General features: G+C 49.2%; 1 protein-coding gene and 1 long non-coding RNA gene across 3 annotated transcripts in view; one reads left to right on the top strand and one right to left on the bottom strand.

Annotated features, from left to right (window-relative positions):
• Positions 1–3,564, bottom strand: part of GNAO1 (G protein subunit alpha o1) — a 154,819-nt gene extending 151,255 nt beyond the window's left edge. For both annotated transcript variants that reach the window (XM_052796096.1, XM_052796097.1), the window contains exons 1-2: positions 3,406–3,564; positions 3,262–3,304 (exon numbers count right to left, since the gene is read on the bottom strand). In XM_052796096.1, coding sequence (XP_052652056.1) covers positions 3,262–3,304; positions 3,406–3,523 — 161 coding nt within the window. In that variant the 5' untranslated portion in view covers positions 3,524–3,564. The remainder of the gene's footprint in view (positions 1–3,261; positions 3,305–3,405) is intronic.
• Positions 2,937–19,782, top strand: part of LOC128145648 (uncharacterized) — a 34,037-nt gene continuing 17,191 nt past the window's right edge. The window contains exon 1 of the long non-coding RNA XR_008236532.1: positions 2,937–3,132. This is a non-coding gene — a long non-coding RNA (uncharacterized LOC128145648). The remainder of the gene's footprint in view (positions 3,133–19,782) is intronic.

The raw sequence follows: 19,782 nt of genomic DNA, 5'->3' as shown, positions 1-19,782 counted from the left end.
GCACAACCGCACCTTTCGGGACTGTTCCCCCGACTAGCTTGGCCCTGACCCTGCATTTTGAGGCATGGGTGAAAGTATCCGGAGTGTAGGATGGGTTGTGAAAAAATAATGAGTAAACCTAATCAGCCGAGATGGGTGTAGTCAAAGCACAAGGGTTAAGGGTGTCAAAATGACCTTGGGTGCTAAGAAAAGTGCCATTCCTGGCCTGTGTTGCCACTGTTTGAGATGTGCGCTAGCCTCCAGTTCCACCTCTCTGCCATTCACCAGTACCTCTTTCCTTGCTCACCAGCTGAAAGGTATCTCCAAATATTTCACTAATATCCTTAATTAATTTTACAAATCTTAATCCCCAACCTGGCCACACTCTCAAATTTTTGTAATTTCTACCTGTCACTTCTTCTCCTGCTACCTAATATTTCAAGGATTAACTGGACAGCATGTAACCTCTTCTTAGTCCTCTGTAACAATGTCTGCTCTCTGTTCCTTTGTCTTAGCGTTTTCTTATCTGTCTACAGATTGCTGTGCTTCTTTTCAAGGCAAAATCTAAGTGTGAAGCTGCTTTAGCCATTCATGAGGATGAGATTTATTATCTAGAAGCACACCAATAACACAGTATTAAAAAAATAAAATAGCGGTCTCTTTCATCAAAATCTAATGAACATGCGATTTAATCTTTATTAAGAATTCATTAAGTTCTCAGCAAGCTTGTCTAATGGAGCTTGACCAGGTGAAATGCTAATGCCTACATTATATTTAAATTAATTTTCAGAAGTGTTCATTTCCCTGAGTTGTTCCCTGCACATCACTCTCCTGGGTGCCCACGGCTGCGCGGCTCTCTCCAGATGCCTGCTGCCGTGCTCATAGCAACACCGCTGTCCCCACCCCAGCCTCCGCACAGTTCACTGGAGTTTCCACACTGACGGACGCCTCCAGGTTTCCGACACTATGAGCCCTTTCACCATAGCAGCCTTCTCAGCATTTTCAAGTCAGATACAAAGCTGCAAGCCTAGCATGCATTACTTTAAGACTGTTTCATGGAAAATAAATACATATGCATATATATATATAAAATAAAATAGAGATATATATATATATAAAAAACACGGGGTATATTTCAGTCCTCAGTATACTGATCTAGTCCAGCAAACAGGTTATTATCTTGATGCGATTTGCTTCAAAAAACAAGAGCTCTGCTCTTTGGAAAACAAGAGTCACTGTACACTAATTGTGTAAGCCAGCGTGGTCACCGCCTGCCCTCCCGCCTATGGGCTCTGTGTGTATGCACTGCTGCACTGCTATTGTGATACCTACAGCCTCTCCCTTCAGCCAAACCCCATCGCCTGCCATTCCAGCATGCTTCCGCAGAAGCAATTCCTAGAGATTAAATAATTTATTGGTGTTCATCTGCAGTACCATCTCCCCTGATCCACCTTTCGCACACAAACAAGTGCAAACCAAACCCACCCCACCGCAGCCCCAGATCAAACTGTTGGGGTGGAAAGCCCCCTTTCAAACCGTGAAAGGGGAAGCTTGGAGCCTTTACAGAAGTAGGATACACAAGTGTCAGTGGGAAAAGCCGCGGAGACCGCCGTGCACTGGACGCGAGCCTCCTCGCAGCGAGACCTCCCAGCCCCGCAGTGCCTTGGGAAAAGCACTGCCTCGGGCGGGGATGATGGTTTAGTTCCCTGTGAACCCCCGAGGGCTGGACACAGCGGCCGCAGAGTTGATACAGAAATATCCGGGTCACCCGCTAAGCCACTCCGGCCGGAGAGGAGCTGGGCTGAAGGCCCGGATCTGCGACCGCGGCGCACGCACACTCACACGCACGCACACCCCGGGCGGCTACCGGAAAGCAGGGCAACAGATTGCCGAGCGGCGACCGGCCACTTCGGCTATTTCCGAGCCGGTTCGGCTTCTCCCCGACCGCCTCCGAGCGCTCTCCGAAGGCAGCCGAGCGCGGCGCTCGGCCGCCGCCGGGAGGAGCCGAGCGCCGCCGAAGCGGCATCGGAGCCGGCGGTTCGAGTCCCCGCTGGGCGCTGTCCACCACGCGAACCGCCTGAAAGCCGCAGCCGCGCCGGGACCTGCCCGCCGGCCGGCACAACCCCACCTCCCGCAGCGGCCAGCTCACAGCCCGGCACCCCCGCAAAGGCACCCGCTCCCGGGACTGCGGAGCGCAGCCTGCAACCCCCCCCCCCCCGCTCCCTGCACCTCATCCACACCCAGCTCTGCCGCCTCTCCCCCTCGCTAAGCAACCCCCCGTCCCCGGGGGGGGCCCCTCCCAGCCACGGATCCCTCTGCAACCACTGGCATCGCAAAGCAGCAACCGCTCCGTGCCTCTCCCCCACCGAAATCCAGACCCCGGACTATCGCCCGGGCTTGTTCCGTGATGGCGCCCGCCTCGAACCAGCCCATCATGTCTGTTTCGGTGGGAGGCCGGGGTATTTCGTTGTATTTTAATTAAAAAGGAGGGGGGAAAAAAAGAATAACCGTGCCACGGGAGTACCTCCACCCCCTTCATTAGCCTTCCCCAGCACCTGCCTTCCTATGGGATGCAATTACTCCAGCCACGGTGACGTGTTGGAAGGGACCGAGCGGTGGGGTTTTTTCACTGCTGTTTTATTGCACAGTAACGTCTAATTAAGCACAGGGAAGAGCATGTGTGTGTAGGGGAGCCCCAACCAGAAGCAGCCCCGGGCTCTGGAAGCCACCTCGGGCACCATCAGCAGACCCGGACCAAGTTGGCAGGAGGGGTTTGAATGGAATTGGGGATGGGCGTCCAAGCTCGTCTTTCACCAATTAAAAGGAGAGGCTAAAATCTCAGTAAAAGGGGCTTTGAGCGATAGGGAGCCTCGACTTAAATCCGCAGAGCCGGCAGATAACACCGCGACATTAAGCTTAAGTGACAGCGGTCCGCTTCACGGGGACATCTGCGCGGCCTCGCCCCGCGGCGGGGAAGGGGGGGAAGGTGGGCTGCGAGCAGCCGCTCGCAGCCCACCTTCCCCCCCTTCCCCGCCGCGGGGCGAGGCCGCCGGGCGACACTTCAGCACCACATCGGCCCTGAACAGCAGCGGGAACGGCGGCGGCGGTGCCTTCCCCCCGCCGTTTGCCTTCCCGCCCTCGCGGTCCCCTCAGGTAAACATGGCGCCCGCGGACCTCGCTCACCTCAGCGAGCCCCCGCCCCGTGCTCCCTCCCATTAAGCCCGATAACTCGTGTCCCCCCCCTTTACCCCCAGCCCCGGGGGGTTCCCCCGCGGGACTTACTTCATCTGCTTCACGATGGTGCTTTTCCCCGATTCTCCGGCCCCTGTTGAAAGAGAGATGAGGGACGATAAGCGCGGGGGAAGGAGGAGGGTAAGGGGGACGCGGGGCAGGGAGGGGGCGACCGGGCCGCCAGCGGGTTCTCACCGAGCAGGAGGAGTTTCACGTCTTTGGCGGCGCTGATCCCGTCCTCCTTCAGGTTCTTCTCGATGGCCTTGCTCCGCTCCAAGGCGGCTCTTTCCTCGGCGCTCAGGGTACATCCCATGGCGGCGACGAAAATTTAAAAAAAAAAAAAATTAAAAAAAAAAAAGAGGGGGGGGCGGAAAAATGCAGCCCCCGCCGCCGCCGCCTCGGCTGGCTCCCGCGGGCAGAGAGGAGGAGGCAGGGGCAAAGCCAGCCACCGGCGGGCGGGGGGGGGGGTTGAAATAAAAGAATTAAAGCAGATGGCCGCGAGCCTCCGGGCAGCGCAGCGCCTCCGCGGCGGGGCTCCCGGCTCCCTCCTGCCCCTCTCCCCGCGCCCGAGCGCTCACTGCATCCAGCGGGGCTGCTGCGGGCGCGGCGAGCTCTTCCCGGCCGGGAGGCGGAGGCGGAGGCGGGGGAGGAGGAGGAGGAGGAGGAGGAGGAAGAAGAAGAAAAGGGTTGGCGGCGGGGGGAGGGTCCTTCCCTCTCCCGTGCTCCCGGCTGTCGCGCTCTCCCCTCCTTGGCGGGCGGCGGGTCTCTAACGGGGCGGCGGCGGCGACGGGGCGCGCTGGCAGCGCTCGGCGGAGCCGAATGGAGGGGCGGGAGCGGCGGCGAGAGGGAGGGGGCGCGCCGGGGCTCCGCGCTCCCGCCGGCCTCGCCCGCTCCCGTGACGCGGGCGGCTCGCGCATGCTCGCGGCGGACCCGGCGTGGTCCCCCATCTCGGCCCCGGCCCCGGCCCCGGGCCCGCCGGGGCTGATCGCTTCCCCACGGCCGGGCCCGGCCGCCGCGGCCCGCCCGGCGCCGCCGGAGGGGGGGGGGGGGGGGTGTCCCGGCGGGGGCGCGCCTGGGCCGCGCCTGGGCCCGCGGCCCCTCCGCGGCTTCTCCTGAGGGGAGGCGCCGCGACGGGGTCCGGCCCGGGCTGCAACCCCCTCCCCGCCGCGCGGCCGGGGGAGAGGTCGCGGCCTGGGTGCCCGTCCCCCTCGGCCCGGGTCAAGGGAGGCCGTGACCCAGGCTCCTGCGCCTTGCCCCGGGCCGCTGCCCTCACCCGGAGGGGAGGGGCCCTGGCTCGGGCTTCTGCCTCCCCCTCCCCGGCCGCTCGGGGCTGGGGTCTGCCTTGACGCGGCAGTGCAGGGCCGAGCGCCTCGGGGCTTGGGGGATGGGGAGACGGCAGCGTCCTGAAGTGGGCGTTGGGCTCCCCAAAGTCCCGGGGCTGCCGTACCCCAGCCCCACGCAGTGTGGAGGTCCCTGGCTCCCCGCATGCCGTGGGGGTCCTCCAAGCCCCCGCACTGCACTTGTATCCACCCCACGGCACGGCGTAGGTAACCTGCGAGGAGCCGTTCTCGAGCTCCTCACAGCTAAATCGCTTCAATCAACACTTGCGATGCGAATTGTATCCATGCTTGATGCAAGGCACCGTTTCACCACCATTTTGGATTATGTTTTCCATCAGTGTAATTAACAGGGGTTTGGTGCGGGGTTTTTCGTGTTGCAGCGCAATCACAGATCTCTCCTTGCCAGATGACCTGCCTTCTTGTCATAAACATTCCACGACATCTAACAATTATTTAGGAATTCTAGCGAGTTAAAACCGTGCAATTTTCCTGGCAGGTTTTGCCATTTCACAAGGTTGGAAATAGAGAAGAAAACAAATGTCAATGGGGAAAATAAAATAAAATAAATAGGATTTTGTTTAAAATGCTTTCCTAGAGGCCCAGACAAGTCACGATATATTCAACTTTAATCCATAAGATTGATTGATATGTGACAGTCTGACTATAAAAAGATGTAGAGAGGAAAGAATGAAGTCTTGAGCGCAGCAAGCGAAAATACATCAAACTAAAATGAACAAAATCAAGGACCGCTGCCTGATACATAGAAAGGACACCCACCACTTCAATAAACAAGTCTGCAAAGGGAGTTTTGGTTGTTAGGAAGTAGATGTGAATGGTGAGGCAGCTGATTTTGCAGCTAAAGCCCACTCCACCTCCCTGCCAGAAAGAAAATGGCTACAGGAGGCTTGACAGGAACATCTCTGTGTTGTGGGAAGGAAACGCTGGGTCCGGGCTGTGCTGGGGCTGCCTCGCAGGGGCTCGGGGAAGACAGTGGGCTGCCGTTTGTGGTGTTGGATGTGGGTGACCGCGTGCTCACACTGTGTTGGTTTTCCACTTAGGATGTCTGTTCACTGCCTCCTCTGGGATCTTCTGCTGTCCTGAGTTCTGCAGTTTGCATATCCAGGACCCTTTCTTTAGGGGTAGAAATACGATTTCTAATAGCACTTACAGTATTTTAAGCACGACTTCCCTGGCGCTTTCCTTCCGGGCAAACATCATCTCCTGCCAGCACTGTTTCCCATCCCACTTTCATCTCAGAACATGTTCTTCCCATTTTCCCTCTACACCTCTGAAATGAAGAGGAAAAACATGGCATGTGGTTAACGAGGTAAGGAGGGGATGTGAGGCAGAAGCAGACAAAAGAAAGCAAAAGGGAACTCAAATAATATTAGTGTATTCAGGGACCAGTAATATTTACCGCACATTTGTGAGCTAATAGGTAGTGTATATTTGAATTTTGGGTAATTTATTTCTGAAAGCTCAGGGGACTGAGATGGACAAGCAAGCCTACCACGTGTTCAGCAGGGAATAAACGGAGATGGGAGCAGTTACAAAGTGGTTCCTGCTCTTTCATATTCGCACAAATCTCTTGTGTAAAATCAATAGGATCAGAATTTCAATCAATAAGTTTCATTTCAATGGTTCTAGCCAGAGGGCATTATGAAAAGTGCCGTATAGGAAAGGCACAATCAAGAAATCCAGAGGCAGTGTCCTCATGAGATGGCTGCATTTACTTCCCATCTTCTCCAGCAGCTTGCCAGCCTTGGAATCATATTGGGATACCCTCCAAGGGTTTTACTAAGAGAATTAGTCTTCTGTATCAGCCTCTGGCTACTTGTTAATCTGACAAATTTGTAGCCTGCACCTCCTGCCATGGAGAAAATGATTTCTCTTCTGCTTAACCAGCGTGGAGTCCACACTCAGCCTTTTGTCCCATGTACATCCCTGTCACTACACAAATATCTGCTAATTTCTTTCTTAAGGGAAGATCAGAAATGGGCAAGTCTTCTTGCTCTCTCAGCTCTCAGAAAGATTCAGGGGAGCAGCTGTGAAATTGAGCCATTTTTGAGCCATTTTTATGCTGCTGCTAATTGAGCAGAGCTGATGGAAATGTTTCCTTTGAAATTTTCTTAGAGGGAAATTTCATTTTTTGAAAAATCTGCTTATTCATGGCAGACAAATTTCAAGAACCTGAAAAGAAAAAAGCCTGCCTCCCCCACCAAACAATCAAAACATGTACCAGCCTACTTGGCTTTTGAGATAAATATGTTGGGTTTTGTTGCTGAAAATGATGTTTCCATTTTTCAGGAGCTGACAGAAGTCCTCTTTTAATACAAAGTGGTTGCTGGCAGTAACAACTTCAGATGAAAATAGGCTCTTTTTTTTTTCTTAAATAAAACAGAACCTCTCCATAAAGGTGGGGAGGAGAATCTTTTTTCTGGCCATTCCTGCAATTAAACTATTTCATTTGAGGTGTGTAAAGAACGTGCTTGTTTCTGCTTGGACTGTTATCTTTACAAACCTAAGAGTCAGCAGTGTATTTTAAACCAAAACCCTTATTCTCCTGTATCTCTGATCTGTGCCCCAGCACAAACAGGCTTCTTTCTGCAATCAGTTTTCAACCATTCTGCTAGAAAAATTAATCTGATAGTAATTTCTTTAAGAAGTGAAGGATGGTAACAGAACTGGCGGATGCCTTTGAAACAGACTGTGCCAAAGTGATGTTGCAGGACAGATGATGACTTTGTGATCTCAGGTGTGTTGTCTTCCTGCGGGTAATGGGTATCTCTAAAGATTCTCCTGGCTGCATCCAGGCTGGCGAGAGATGTGCCCTCCAGCACACCTCACCATCCTGGGCTCTGACTACCCAGGTCAGGGTTTGTAGAGTGCTCTGGCTTTCTTCCTAGAATCATAAAATCATGGAATAATTTGGGCTGGAGGAGACCTTTAAAGGTCATCTAGTCCAACCCCCCTGCAATGAGCAGGGACATCTTCAATTTGATCAGGTTGCTCAGAGCCCCGTCCAACCCGACCTTGAATGTTTCCAGGCACAGGGCATCTACCACCTCTCTGGGCAACCTGTGCCAGTGTTTCACCACCCTCCTTGTAAAAAACTTCTTCCTTGTATCTAGTCTAAATCTACCCTCTTTTAGTTTAAAACCATTACCCCTTGTCCTATCACTACAAGCCCTGCTAAAAAGTCTGTCCCCATCTTTCTTATAAGCCCCCTTTAAGTATTGAAAGGCTGCAATAGGGTGTCCCCAGATCCTTCTCTTCTTCAGGCTGAACAACCCCCACTCTCTCAGCCTGTCCTGATAGGAGAGGTGTTCCAACCCTCTGATCATCTTTGGGGCCTCCTCTGGACCCACTCCAACAGGTCCATGTCCTCCTTGTGCTGAGGGCTCCAGAGCTGGATGCAGTACTGCAGGTGGGATCTCACCAGAGCGGAGTACAGGGGCGGAATTACCTCCCTCGACCTGCTGGTCATGCTTCTTTTTATGCAGCCTAGGGCATGGTTGGTTGGCTTTTCTTCCAGCCCAGGCATCTTGTTTTCTTTCACATAGAAACGTAGGAGAGGTGTGATGAGGTGGGAGGCAGGGAGCCCATCTGGGTCTCACAGTCTGGACATGGCCTCAGGGAGCATTTGCAAACCCCTGCCACCGATGCCAGCCTGTGTTCTTGGATGCCACCAGTGCATGCCTCACAGCTTGCCAGGAGGTAGTTAATAAAACAGGGTGGGAAAACTATCCAGCGGGCCTCAAGAAGGATGAATCTTTGACTTAAAGTCCCACAGCTACCACAACATTCCCACCACCACAAGTGAAGTTGCAATAATGTTGGAGAGAGCATCACATTGCATCCCATCCCCGTAATTAGTTGGTATTGCTGGTTGAGCATATCCTCAGTGAACTGGTGGGTGGTATGAAGAGGGAGTGGGGGAAATCCAGGATGAGATGACCGTAGGAGGCAAGCTACAGTGCTTTGCAGTTTGACTTTCCCCTCCTACTTCAGGATTGTTCTGTCCAATCTATAATCTTATATTCCTTCAGTATGGTTTTAATGCACATGCTAATGGAACAACCACCAATCCCATTGAGAGACAGCAATGCATTCTAGCAGATCCCACCATTAGAAAGTTTTCCCCGGATATTCAGCCTAGTTTTTCATTCTTTAAATTGATGTCAATTACCCCCCAGCTAAACCTAGTTATGCAGTGGAAGACAGGTTTAAAATACTGCATGATCTCACTAAATTGGAGAAATGGGCAGAAATCAATGCAATGAGAGGCAGTAAGAATGCCCATAAAGGTTAAGTGGTTGATGAAGGAAGGATTAATGAAATGCACAGATACTAGGTCAAATTGCAAATATCCTTACTTCACTCTTACTCACTCCATACCCCACAAATATGTTCTACTCCAGCAAATCAAATGAGGAAGCACCTTAGAATTTGACTAGCAACTTGGAGAAGTAGAGACCAGTATTAAGGGAAAAGAAGGTGTGGGGTGGGTTTATTGTGTGGAAAATTGGCATCAAAACAAGAATGAGATATCCCTATTTAAAAAAAAAACAAACCCCAAACCCACCAAAACCCAAACAAACAAAAAAAAAAACCCCTGTGGATAAGAATATGACCTGCAATATACTTGTCGTCAAGAAGTTGGACAGCCTGACCAAGTTTAGAGAAATGCTGAAAATCTTACTTTCGTTGTTAGTTTTTCATGCCTATTTGGGTGGACGATGATAACTACAGGACTTGGGATCACTGACAGCTCCTGTCTTGGAATTCGTTGAAATTTTTGGGCTAGGGCTTATGGGGCTAGAAATGTTTGCCATCTGGAGTGGCAGTGGTTAACACATTTGCATGATAGAGAAGTACAATAGCTTGTCTTCAAAGTACTTGGAACTAACCTTAGAAAGTTTTTTGTTCAAGTCTCTCATGCCACAGAGGGGAGAACAGAGAGAGATCAGGATGTGTTCAGGAGAAAATAACAAATGCCAGATAGAAGATCTGCCAGGGAAGCCGAGGAGAACTGCATGTACCAGGGCTGGAGGAGCTCTTGGAGCTGGTCTGTCTACCAGTCCCAGAAGACAGCAGGCTGAATGAAAGCACTGCTCAGTACTGTGGCTCACACCAACAATTTCCCAAGGTTCCACATCAGTTTCTGCACAATAAAGGCTTTTTAATATAAAATTAAAGGTTTCTACTACTTATTGTGAAAATAAATTTATCATGTGGCCTGAAATACGACATTACCTATATCCACAGAGAGCCCCGAGTTATGGTTTGTGGAAGTGAGAGGGAACTTGTCAATAACCCTTAATGAGGTGTGAACTCCTCTCCCTTTTCTGCAGTGACTTTCAACTCCCAGCTCCAAGGACACTTTTCAGTGCCAATGTTTTCCATTTTCTAGTGGTCCAGGGACACATGGCAGATAAAGAGAAAGGCTTGGAGGCCTAAAAAAAAAAAAAAATCACAAGCTAAATGATTAACTATTTTGCTGCTGATCATTGAGAGGAAATCAGTACAGACTCCCTTGTGGGTATTTTCATTGTTGGGGACAGGTTTACATAAAGATGAACTATTTTCTGTCCCTCCATCTGATCCAATTTCTGCTTGTATGGTAGTGCGGATATCCATACTTTAGTGGTGATGTGAGAACATAAATGGAACAGAACTAGAAGTGGGGAAGAAGCTTACTTCCATCCACTTTCTGCAGTAAGAAACCTATAATAGCATGAATGATTCAGCAGGTGCACTAGTAACCTTGAAAAGCCAGGAAACTGAAGTTATACAATGTTGTCCTTCAGGCAAGGGTGAGATAGCGCCACAAATGAGACAGGGTAGCTGACCTTGGCGTGGGGCTTAAGGAGGACAAGGACCCTGTCAGCCCTTTACTATTCCTATTTCTGCAATATGAAGGGTGATGATTTAGTACGAATGAAACAATTCCTGCCACGATCCAGGAACGCTGGTTAGAGGCATAGTCCTGATTCCTCTGTGCAGGAAAATCATTCATTGCTTGGTCTTGGTGAAACCAAGCTTAACCTTCTGCATTAAGCATGCAAGCTCAAACATGCAACTGGTTGCTCAGCTACTATCATCAGATGCAAGATTTGGATAGACAATTTAAGCAGCTCCATTTACAGCACTTCAGGAACATTCTTGTTTTTATATAAATGCTGTCCAGAAACCTTGCAGCTCTCATTCACACAAATAGTCCTGATGAGTGATCTTATTGAGGAATGCTAATTCAGTCCCTGAAAATATGAGTGTATACTTCACAGCTCTCAGAAGCTAACTCCAAGTACAAATATACCATTAGTTACATACAACTCCTGCTCTTTTTCTCTGCAAAAACCTTTTGGTGTTTTTTTGTATGGAATTATCACATTGTTCTTCTATTAGAAATATGTGTTAAAATATTTAAAATAAGCATCAGCTTTACGGAATGTTATTTCAGTGTCATGCAGTGCTTCCTCATTGTAAGTACTGATGTGATTCAGGAAGGCTAGCTTTAGCTGACAGAGGCTATAATCAGTGTAGGAAAAGAGACACTCCTCCAGCAGAGGATGAATAATGGGAATCATCTCTCACCTTTGATTTTGAAGAGAGCCTGTAGAGACTGGCTGTCCTTGGCTGAAGTTAGCCTTTGTGAGCATCCCTCACAATGCTCTAAGACAAGGACTTACTTTCACTGGGAGGGAATGGAGGAGAACAAGTTCTGCACATGCAAAACAGGCAGTGTTATTCTGAGAAGGTCATACTGGGGGAAATGACATCTCAGTCAAGGACGAAACAGTACCTGAAGCAAACTCGGTATTTGGAGTATCAGTGCACTCAGTTAATATCAAAATATTGGCCGGATGCTAAACCTGATCCAGGTTCAAAAAGCAGGAAGAAAAAATTCATGAAGAAAAGATCCATCAAAGGTTATTAAATACACAAAATTACTGCCTCTGGCTAAAGATGTCCCTGGGTGACAGGCTGTCTGGAGCTGTGAGTGCCAGAGGAGAGGGCTGCTGTACGTGTGCCTTGCCTACATATCCTCCTACCACAGCCTCCATTGGCCTTGGTGAGAATCAAGGAGACTGGGCTGGGCAGCCCATCAGTCCAGCACGCAGTAGCCATCCTTACCTACTGAGTTTGACCATGGCCAGGAAATATATCGTAAAACTTGCCAAGAGGAGTGCATTTCCCTAGAGGACTGCTCTTGGCAGTTTCTTATGGCTTCACCAGGCAGCAGCAAAACTCTCCTTGATTTCAGTAGTGTCGGAAACTTAGCATCTGGCCAGCTCAAGAGAGTTCTGCATTAATGATTAAGATGTTGAAAAATGCATCGTCACAGCATGAAGAATCCAGACTTCCGTAGTAAGTCCAGTTTATCTGAGATATATTTGACTGCTGCCTGGACCAGAAGATCCCAGGTTTGGCTGAAAATGCTTATTCTGTGGCTTAAGAATTGTTTTTCAAGGGTACTGCATGAATTCCCTGATCTCCCAACAGAACTGTGTCCAGGAACTTTGGGTGGTGGGGTGGGATCTCTGGCAACCTGCATTGATAGTTCACATGAGTATCAAGCTGGCTGCCTCTTGCTTTCTCTCTTCTTGAATTCTTTGCAGAATGTCATGTGCTTTTCTTCACTTCCTGCACTGTTGGGGACAATTACACTGAATTATTAAACACCTGCCCTATTCCCCCTTTCAGCAGGAGGTGACATGAGACATAGATAGTCCTATAGTTTGGTGTTCATATTTGGCATGAACAGCATTGTGTAAATGTAAGATATTAATAGCTTCTTGATTTTTGAGTAGACCATGTTTGGAAAAGGGTAGATGATCCCTTAGCATATACACAACAATGATGTTTCTTTCTACCCTCTCTCCTTTGCTTTGCTTGATATGAAGAACAAAATAGGTCAATGAGAGGGTTTTTTAAAGTACTGAAGTACTGAAGATAAATGTGGTAGGACTTAACCTCTGTGTGCAAAGCTGGAAGTTGTTTGGATGAAGGTATTGAGAGAAAATTCAGGCTGGATATAAGTCCACTGCCTTCAACGGGCTGATACCAAGGCAGAATTAAAATGTGTTTTCTCTAAGGCAGAGACTAAGGGTCTTAGCAGCCATTTATTCTTCTTGATAATAATCAGTGGTTGTGGAGGGTTTGGAGATTAATGTGACAACCATAGATTTCCTCTGTCCCAGGGCAGCCCTGACCTGCATGAATTTAACACCAGAGGCATGTATATCTCAGAAGCCAGATCATAGTTGTACCTGTACTCCTAGCAAGAGGAGGATGGTTCAGGAGGGTTCTCTGGCTGCTCAGCTCCAGAATTGTTGTGAAGCAAATAAAATGTGCCTTGCCCTCACATCAGCTATGTGTACCTTAGCACGGGATTACAAAAAATCAAACCAACGCCCAACAAGGAACGGAGGATATGTCCTGGGCAGTTTTGACATAAAAAAAATGTGAGGACCTGTAATTCCTCTATCCATTGTAGGAAATGGGTCATAAGACTGGCTGGCTCAGGAATAAATACATTTTCAATCTCTTACCCAAGTCTACAGAAAATAATTCCCAGTGAATCCCAGCTAAATGAACAGATATAATGGCTATATTTGAGGAAAGAAAAATCTGCTTGCAAGTGTGGCTACGCTGCTGGGTAAATGGGTTGCTCTGTTCACTCTCTGACCCAGGACAAGGCTCATTCAGACAGGCAGGACCATTCCCGTGTGCCCAGATGAGCCAGCTGACTTTGGCAATGACCCTCCAGTACATCATGGCTAGGCTGGGCAACGATGCACCTACCCCTTGATTGCACCATGCCAGGAACAGCCCTGGGAGGCCATCCTGCCCTGGGGTACTCGGTCACCTTCTTGCAGCTTCTCTGGCGAGCAAATGGTATCGTTGGTTGCTGGGTGATGCCAGCGCTGAACGGCAGTACAAACACATGCTTGTGTCGCTGGGCTGGTCCAGGCAGGGGCTGGCAGAGCATAGATCTCTGCCTGTTTTTCTCTTTCCTTGTAAGAACTTCAGCCCCATGTCTTATTCTCAGATCCTGGCCTCTGCTGAGCCACAGTGAAACTGCACTGTGTTTTTCTATGGAATACAAGACAAGAAGGAAATTAAGCTGTACATTACTGCCAGGAGGGTCACAAAGAGAACCCCAAATCCTGGGTGCCATCTTAACAGGGGCTGCTCTGTTCCCTAAAAATGTTCTTTACAATTTCTGTTGCAGTGCTACAGAGAAATACATGCCAGGCCCTCAAGGATTTGTTCAAGATGCAGCAATAGGAATACATTGCAGGAAATAGCAGAACAGGGCACTGAATCCTTAAATATATACAGAGTTATCAAGTGGTATCTAAATCCCTTGGGTTACGACCATAGCAGGACATGTAGGTACCTACTGGCTCCTTCCTAAAGTCTCCTTCTGGTTCCACTAGACATGTAGGAAGAAGGATGGAGTGTCTCCAAATAACTTTTGTGGTTGTACTGGGCAGATGCAAGTCTAACAAAATTCATTACTTTATAGAGAGAAGCGGAGAAGCCTTGTCTGAAGAAATCTTAACCTGTGCAAATCTCAGATGTCTGAGATCCTTCTCCAGACCATGTTTTACATTTTCTCTTTTCTTCCTGCTATGTTTTGTCTCCAGGTTTTTTCTCCTCTCTTAACTGCCTTTCCTCACTTCATTCCACCCTGTTATTCCCAGGTTTGTTTTCTGGCTCAAATTCCTGCTCCCTTTTAGAGAGCATTGGGGATAGCTGAGAAGATGTCTGCGACCCACAGATAAACAATCTCCACTGCGAGTAACTATTTCAGCTCTTGCTATGCAGTGATACAGGGAGCTGTTGCTGCCTGTTAAACCAAAACCCTCCTTTGGGAGTGTGTCCTTGCTATCTGGGAAGCTTTTATCTTCCAAATACCTTTAAACCCACACTTGAGCCTGAGTTTGCTTGCCTCAAGACAAAATTCAGTAGCTGTTGTCAGCAGTGCCAAGGCGAGATGACGTGAGTCTGCGGGTGCTGGTGCCCTGCTCTGGTTCTGCTTGCTTTCTGCACTGCCAGGAAGCCGTCTGAAGGTGGTTAGACACGGTTTATTTGCACAAGGCTGGGTGCTGCAGGAATCACATTCACATGACTTCAGGTCAGCTTAGAGCAGGGCAAACCCTGGCAGAGAGACCTGTCCCCTCCACCCCGCGTTCGAGAGGGAAATTCTGGTGGAAACATCATTTATTCGGGGCAACATTGTCACACCTGGTCGTGATCCCCCCAGGCACCCTCTGTGCCAGGGTAACAGCCTGAAAAGTGCCTTCCTCCTTGTGTGACGCTGAGGTGCGACCAGGTCTAGGGAGCAGCAAACCCCCACTTCGGGTTTCCTGAGAAGTCTTTCCTCTGGGACAACTTTGTGCAATGAGATGAAGAACTGCAGGTTTGTGGCCCGCTGACTGTGTTCCTGTGGCTGTGGCATTTCAGGAAGGCGTAGCAGGATCTGCATTGCGAGTCCTGGGTTTCCTTGCCAGGAGATTTGCCCTGTTGATGTCCCTGTGGTGGTGGCCCTGGGTGGACACGTTGTAAGAGCGGAGCGGCTGTTTCCTACTGGCAAAGAGCAACAGAGGCAGCTCCTGTCTGTGCAGTGCCTTTGCTGATACAAACAGTTTTGCTTTTCCCCTGTGGCAGGACAATCTTACCTTGGTTTGCTTGGCTTTGTTGAGAGAAGGAAGCTGAAGGGGTAGGAGTTATCTGAAACTCCCACTCATCTGCCTGGTACGTTGCTTCTCTTGCAGAATATTTAGCTTTCAGGCCGTGGAGACTGCATCAAGCTTCATCAGCCGATGTTGAATGTTTTTGAAGTTTCAATTGCTTCCTTGCCTCAGATGGAGCTATCATTTTTATTGCTTTGGTTGCTTAGGCAGGGAAGGGGAAAGATGAACAAATCAGTACAGCCCTCTTGAATTAGGATTGATTTTCATGAATTCTTCTTGTTGATTTTGAAACACAATTGTTTCTAAAACATTTAATTGATTGAGGTTTTTTTCCTTCTTCTTTCTTTTCAGCAGCATTTGTCCTCAGCCATTTGCCACTGCTGGGAGAGGAAAAAAAAGAAAAAAAGCTCTGTGTGAGATCAAGATTTCAACGCATTACACACCAAAACATTTGTTGCTATTTACTTTTAAAAGTGCCTTTCTGAGGCAGCACAGCTCGAGCTGCCATCTGTTCGGGATTACGCTTCAGAACTCCTGGTTTCTCTGCCCGGTGCTGCTCCGTCTGCAGAGGGAAGAGGTGCTGGGGAAGGGGCTGGCTGCAGGGGGAAGGCACCTTTACAGCTGGGTCTGCACTCCTGGCTGGGTTGTCAGGGGACCACTGAGATGGAAAAAGATTCCTGGTAGCGAAGGTGACTCCAGAGCATGTTTTCTAAGGTTCACTGAGATGTGACGTGTTTGTTAAAATACGAGAGGACCAGGTTGGGAGTGTTGCTATTCATCTCCACTATTTAGGCAGACATCAGGGTGATCTGGCAGGCATGTGCTGGAACCCCTATGAAAGCTGCTGCCCAGCTCGGATCCTCAGCTGCAAGGAGTGGTGGCAAGTGTAACCACGACCTGGAGTCCATTGCTAAGGCAGGTGTGAGCATCTTCCAGGGCTGGAAGTCCCTCAGGCAGCAAGTGTGTACATCGCTCGGTGAATCAACTGAGTGAGGTTTTCTTCAGGAGCAGGTGTAGGCTGGGTTTAGCTTTGTGCTTTGGGAACAAAGTGCTTTTCGGTGCAAGAAATATGAGGTTTCATTGAGGGGTGGTCTTTTTCTCTCTTTTCCAAACTAGGTTGGGCAAAAGGTCTAAGCAAAGTCTCTGGGCTTCATTTGCCAAGGAAGAGGGTCAGCTCTTGTTGCCAGACATACAGACCCAGCTGTAAACACACAATTTTCACTGCCTCCAAGAGCCTGTGCTGGTCCCTGCGGGTGGTGGGAAGCTGGAGAATCTCCGTGACCGGCCATAAACCCACTGGAGATGGTGGCTCAGCGCTCAGCATTTTCATCCTTGCTTGGATCTGTCTTACAGGCTGTAATGGCAACAGATGCTAATTATTAACATGGCAATCATCACCTTTGTGGCTGTAACTCTACCAGTCTCTCTTGTACCCTTAGCCCATCCCAGCTCTGACATCACTGATACGACAAATAGTTAAGTTGCGCAGGAGCTCTGCAAGCCTGGAGGTGGGTCTGTATTTACCAGCTTTACAAATCAACAAACTGAGGTACCGAGAAAACAGAGGCTAGAACCAGCCCTGCCAGCAGCTCTGGCAGCAGGGTATTGCTTGAGCATGCATCAGGGAACCTGAGCACAGGTTTCTGCCTGGTTCAAAGGGTCCTGGTTTTTCCAACGCCATCTTCTGGGGCCAAATGTATGAAATTGCTCAGAGATGTGAAAAATGAGCAGTGTTTTTTACAAGTACTCAGCAAACAAGAGCTCTCGTTGTGCCAGGGCAGTGCAGATGAAGGAAACTTGTTTCTCTGGGCCTGATTTTGGATGCTTTTTTACATTTTTTGACATCTGGGCTTGGTGACCTGAGGGAGCTCTGAATTATGGCGAATGCAGTAGCATGGTTGCCCTGGGTCTCCACTATATGCTGTGAGTCCCCAACACACTTCTGCTACAGAGGCTAAATGGATCTGCTTTTCTAGATGGTCTCTTACCTGGATTTGTAAATATAGCCAGAAATAATAAACTTTTTACACATGAACAGAATTTAAGCTCCCGATTGCTTGAGCAGTTTTTAAAAATTGCCCTGATGCTTCTTAGTGACTTCAGTAAATTGGAGAAATACATTCTCTTATATGCTTCTCATCTATTTACTTATACTTCTGCTGCACAGAAATTATTTGCACAGTTAGCAAAGAGACAAGCCAAGGTCCGTTAATGGCACCATCACTGTTTATAGCAGTGCTGCCATTTGGAGGATCTGTTCTTGCTTTGGATAACTGAGGCCGTGCAATCTTCACCCCGTCCTGGTTTCAGCTGGGATAGAGTTGACTGTCTTCCTAGTAGCTGGTATGGTGCTATGTTTTGAGTTCAGTATGTGAAGAATGTTGATAACACTGATGTTTTCAGTTGTTGCTCAGTGGTGTTTGGACTAATGTCAAGGATTTTTCAGCTTCTCATGCCCAGCCAGCGAGAAAGCTGGAGGGGCACAAGAAGTTGGCACAGGACACAGCCAGGGCACCTGACCCAAACTGGCCAACGGTGTATTCCATACCATGTGACGCCACATCCAGTATAGGAACGGGGAAGTGGGGGCGGGGAATCGCCGCTCGGGGGACTGGCTGGGTGTCGGTCGGCGGGTGGTGAGCAATTGCACTGTGCATCATTTGTACATTCCAATCCTTTCATTATTGCTGTTGTCATTTTATTGGTGTTATCATTATCATTATTAGTTTCTTCTTTTCTGTTCTATTAAACCGTTCTTATCTCAACCCACGGGTTTTGCTTCTTTTCCCGATTTTGTCCCCCATCCCACTGGGTGGGGGGGGAGTGAGTGAGCGGCTGCGTGGTGTTTAGTTGCTGGCTGGGGTTAAACCACGACACCCCCCCACCCCGCAGAGCAGCGCAGCGGGCTCAGGCATGCTCAGCACTAGCACCCGGCATTCAGCAGCAAGCCCAGGGGAGAGGTTTTGGTTTCAAACACTGGGGCAGGGAGAAATCAATGTAATTCTCTAGTTTGATTCTCAGCTTTCAGTGGTAAGTTGCTGCTCTACATTTGGTGTGCGCAGTACAGCTGCTCCAGTGGAGCCCTGTGATGGGCTCATCCAGCTATTTCTCTTCATCCACACACTGGATTTTTATCGGTTTATCACTAATCACTTTATATAAGTGTGGTAGAAACATATGCAAGGTTGGGCATGTAGGGGTTTTGCACTAGTTTAACCATGTTGACTCAGAAAAGAGTTTCTATTAACCTGGTGCGGGGTTTGTGAGAAGCTGGGGGTGGGGAGGAAGTACTTTGCTCTTCTAGTGGCCAGAGAGGCTATGCTCATTTAGCTGATCTATTCTGGAACTAAAATGCATGTTAGACCTTCTCTACTCCTCTAGGAAGATGTATTTTTCCCCTCTGTGTCTGTGTGTCAATAAGATCCAGACTGAAAGTGTGCCAGTGCTCTTCCAGATAATATCACCAAACGCAGAGGAAAGAAATCGTGAACTTTCCGCATGGGTACCCAGGGGCTTGCAGGGCTCGTGTGACTGCAAGGATGCTGGCTGTGGGCAGAGTGGGAGTCAAGAGCCACCTTGACAGCACTGGTCTGGGAAGGCACTGGCCAATTTTTTCTCAGGCTAATCACATCAGGCAATGGGGCCAGCAGCAAACTGTGTCATGAAGAATGTAAAATATTGGCAGCGTCCCAGGCCTTTCCGTTAGAGCTGGATTTCCCGTCTCCTCTCCCTCCTTCCTCAAGCCCATGTTACTGCTGCTCTTTCTTAAAGAATTAAAGAATGTCAGATTCTGGCTCCTGTCAGGTCTTGGTGTTGTCAACCGAGGCATCCTGGCAAGACGCTGAGCCGCAGCCCAGCAGAGTCTCAGGGAATCTGCTTTCTAAGGTTATGAAATCAAGGCTTGGATTCTAATAGGGAATTAATCTTTTCATATTCCTTTTTAGCCTGTGCAGTTCTGACCATCTCCGTATTAATATTTTAAGTGGGTTTTATATGCTTTCTTGAAAAAGTGGGGCTGAAGGAGGTGGGACAGATTGCCTTCTCCTTGCTGGAAAATGACACTGTCTAACCCTTGTGTCCAGTACATGTGGCTGGAGGGAGTAGGATTTGCTTTTTGCTGAAGACTGAGGTTAAATGTGGGAGGCATGTGGACGATGAGATACGAGTCTGACCTTTCCCTTACCAGGTTCACAGTGGGGTGCTGGGTCAGCACACCAAGGCTGACCAGCATCGTGGTTTGCAGCCTCTTCAACATTTTCCATCAAAGGCTGGGCTAGCAGACCCTACACAGAGGTCTTCAGGGACCTGCACACAGCACCCAGTCCTCACTCCACCAGCACCAGCGGTGTGGCTGGATTAGACCCTGCTTTTCTGAGGCAGCTGCTAGCTTGAGCTCAGCATTCAGCAACTCTTTGGGCAGAGATCAAAGGCTTCATCAGAGAATGGTGGTGCTGTTACTTATGCTTGGTTTCTAATCAAAAAGACACAACCCATCAGCAAGTCTCGCTGATGGGACGTGTGGGTTG

This window comes from Harpia harpyja, chromosome 9 (assembly GCF_026419915.1).
Source record: "Harpia harpyja isolate bHarHar1 chromosome 9, bHarHar1 primary haplotype, whole genome shotgun sequence".
Taxonomy (NCBI): Eukaryota; Metazoa; Chordata; class Aves; order Accipitriformes; family Accipitridae; genus Harpia; species Harpia harpyja.
Note: the sequence above shows the minus strand (reverse complement) of the source record. Positions and strands in the feature narration are given on the sequence as shown.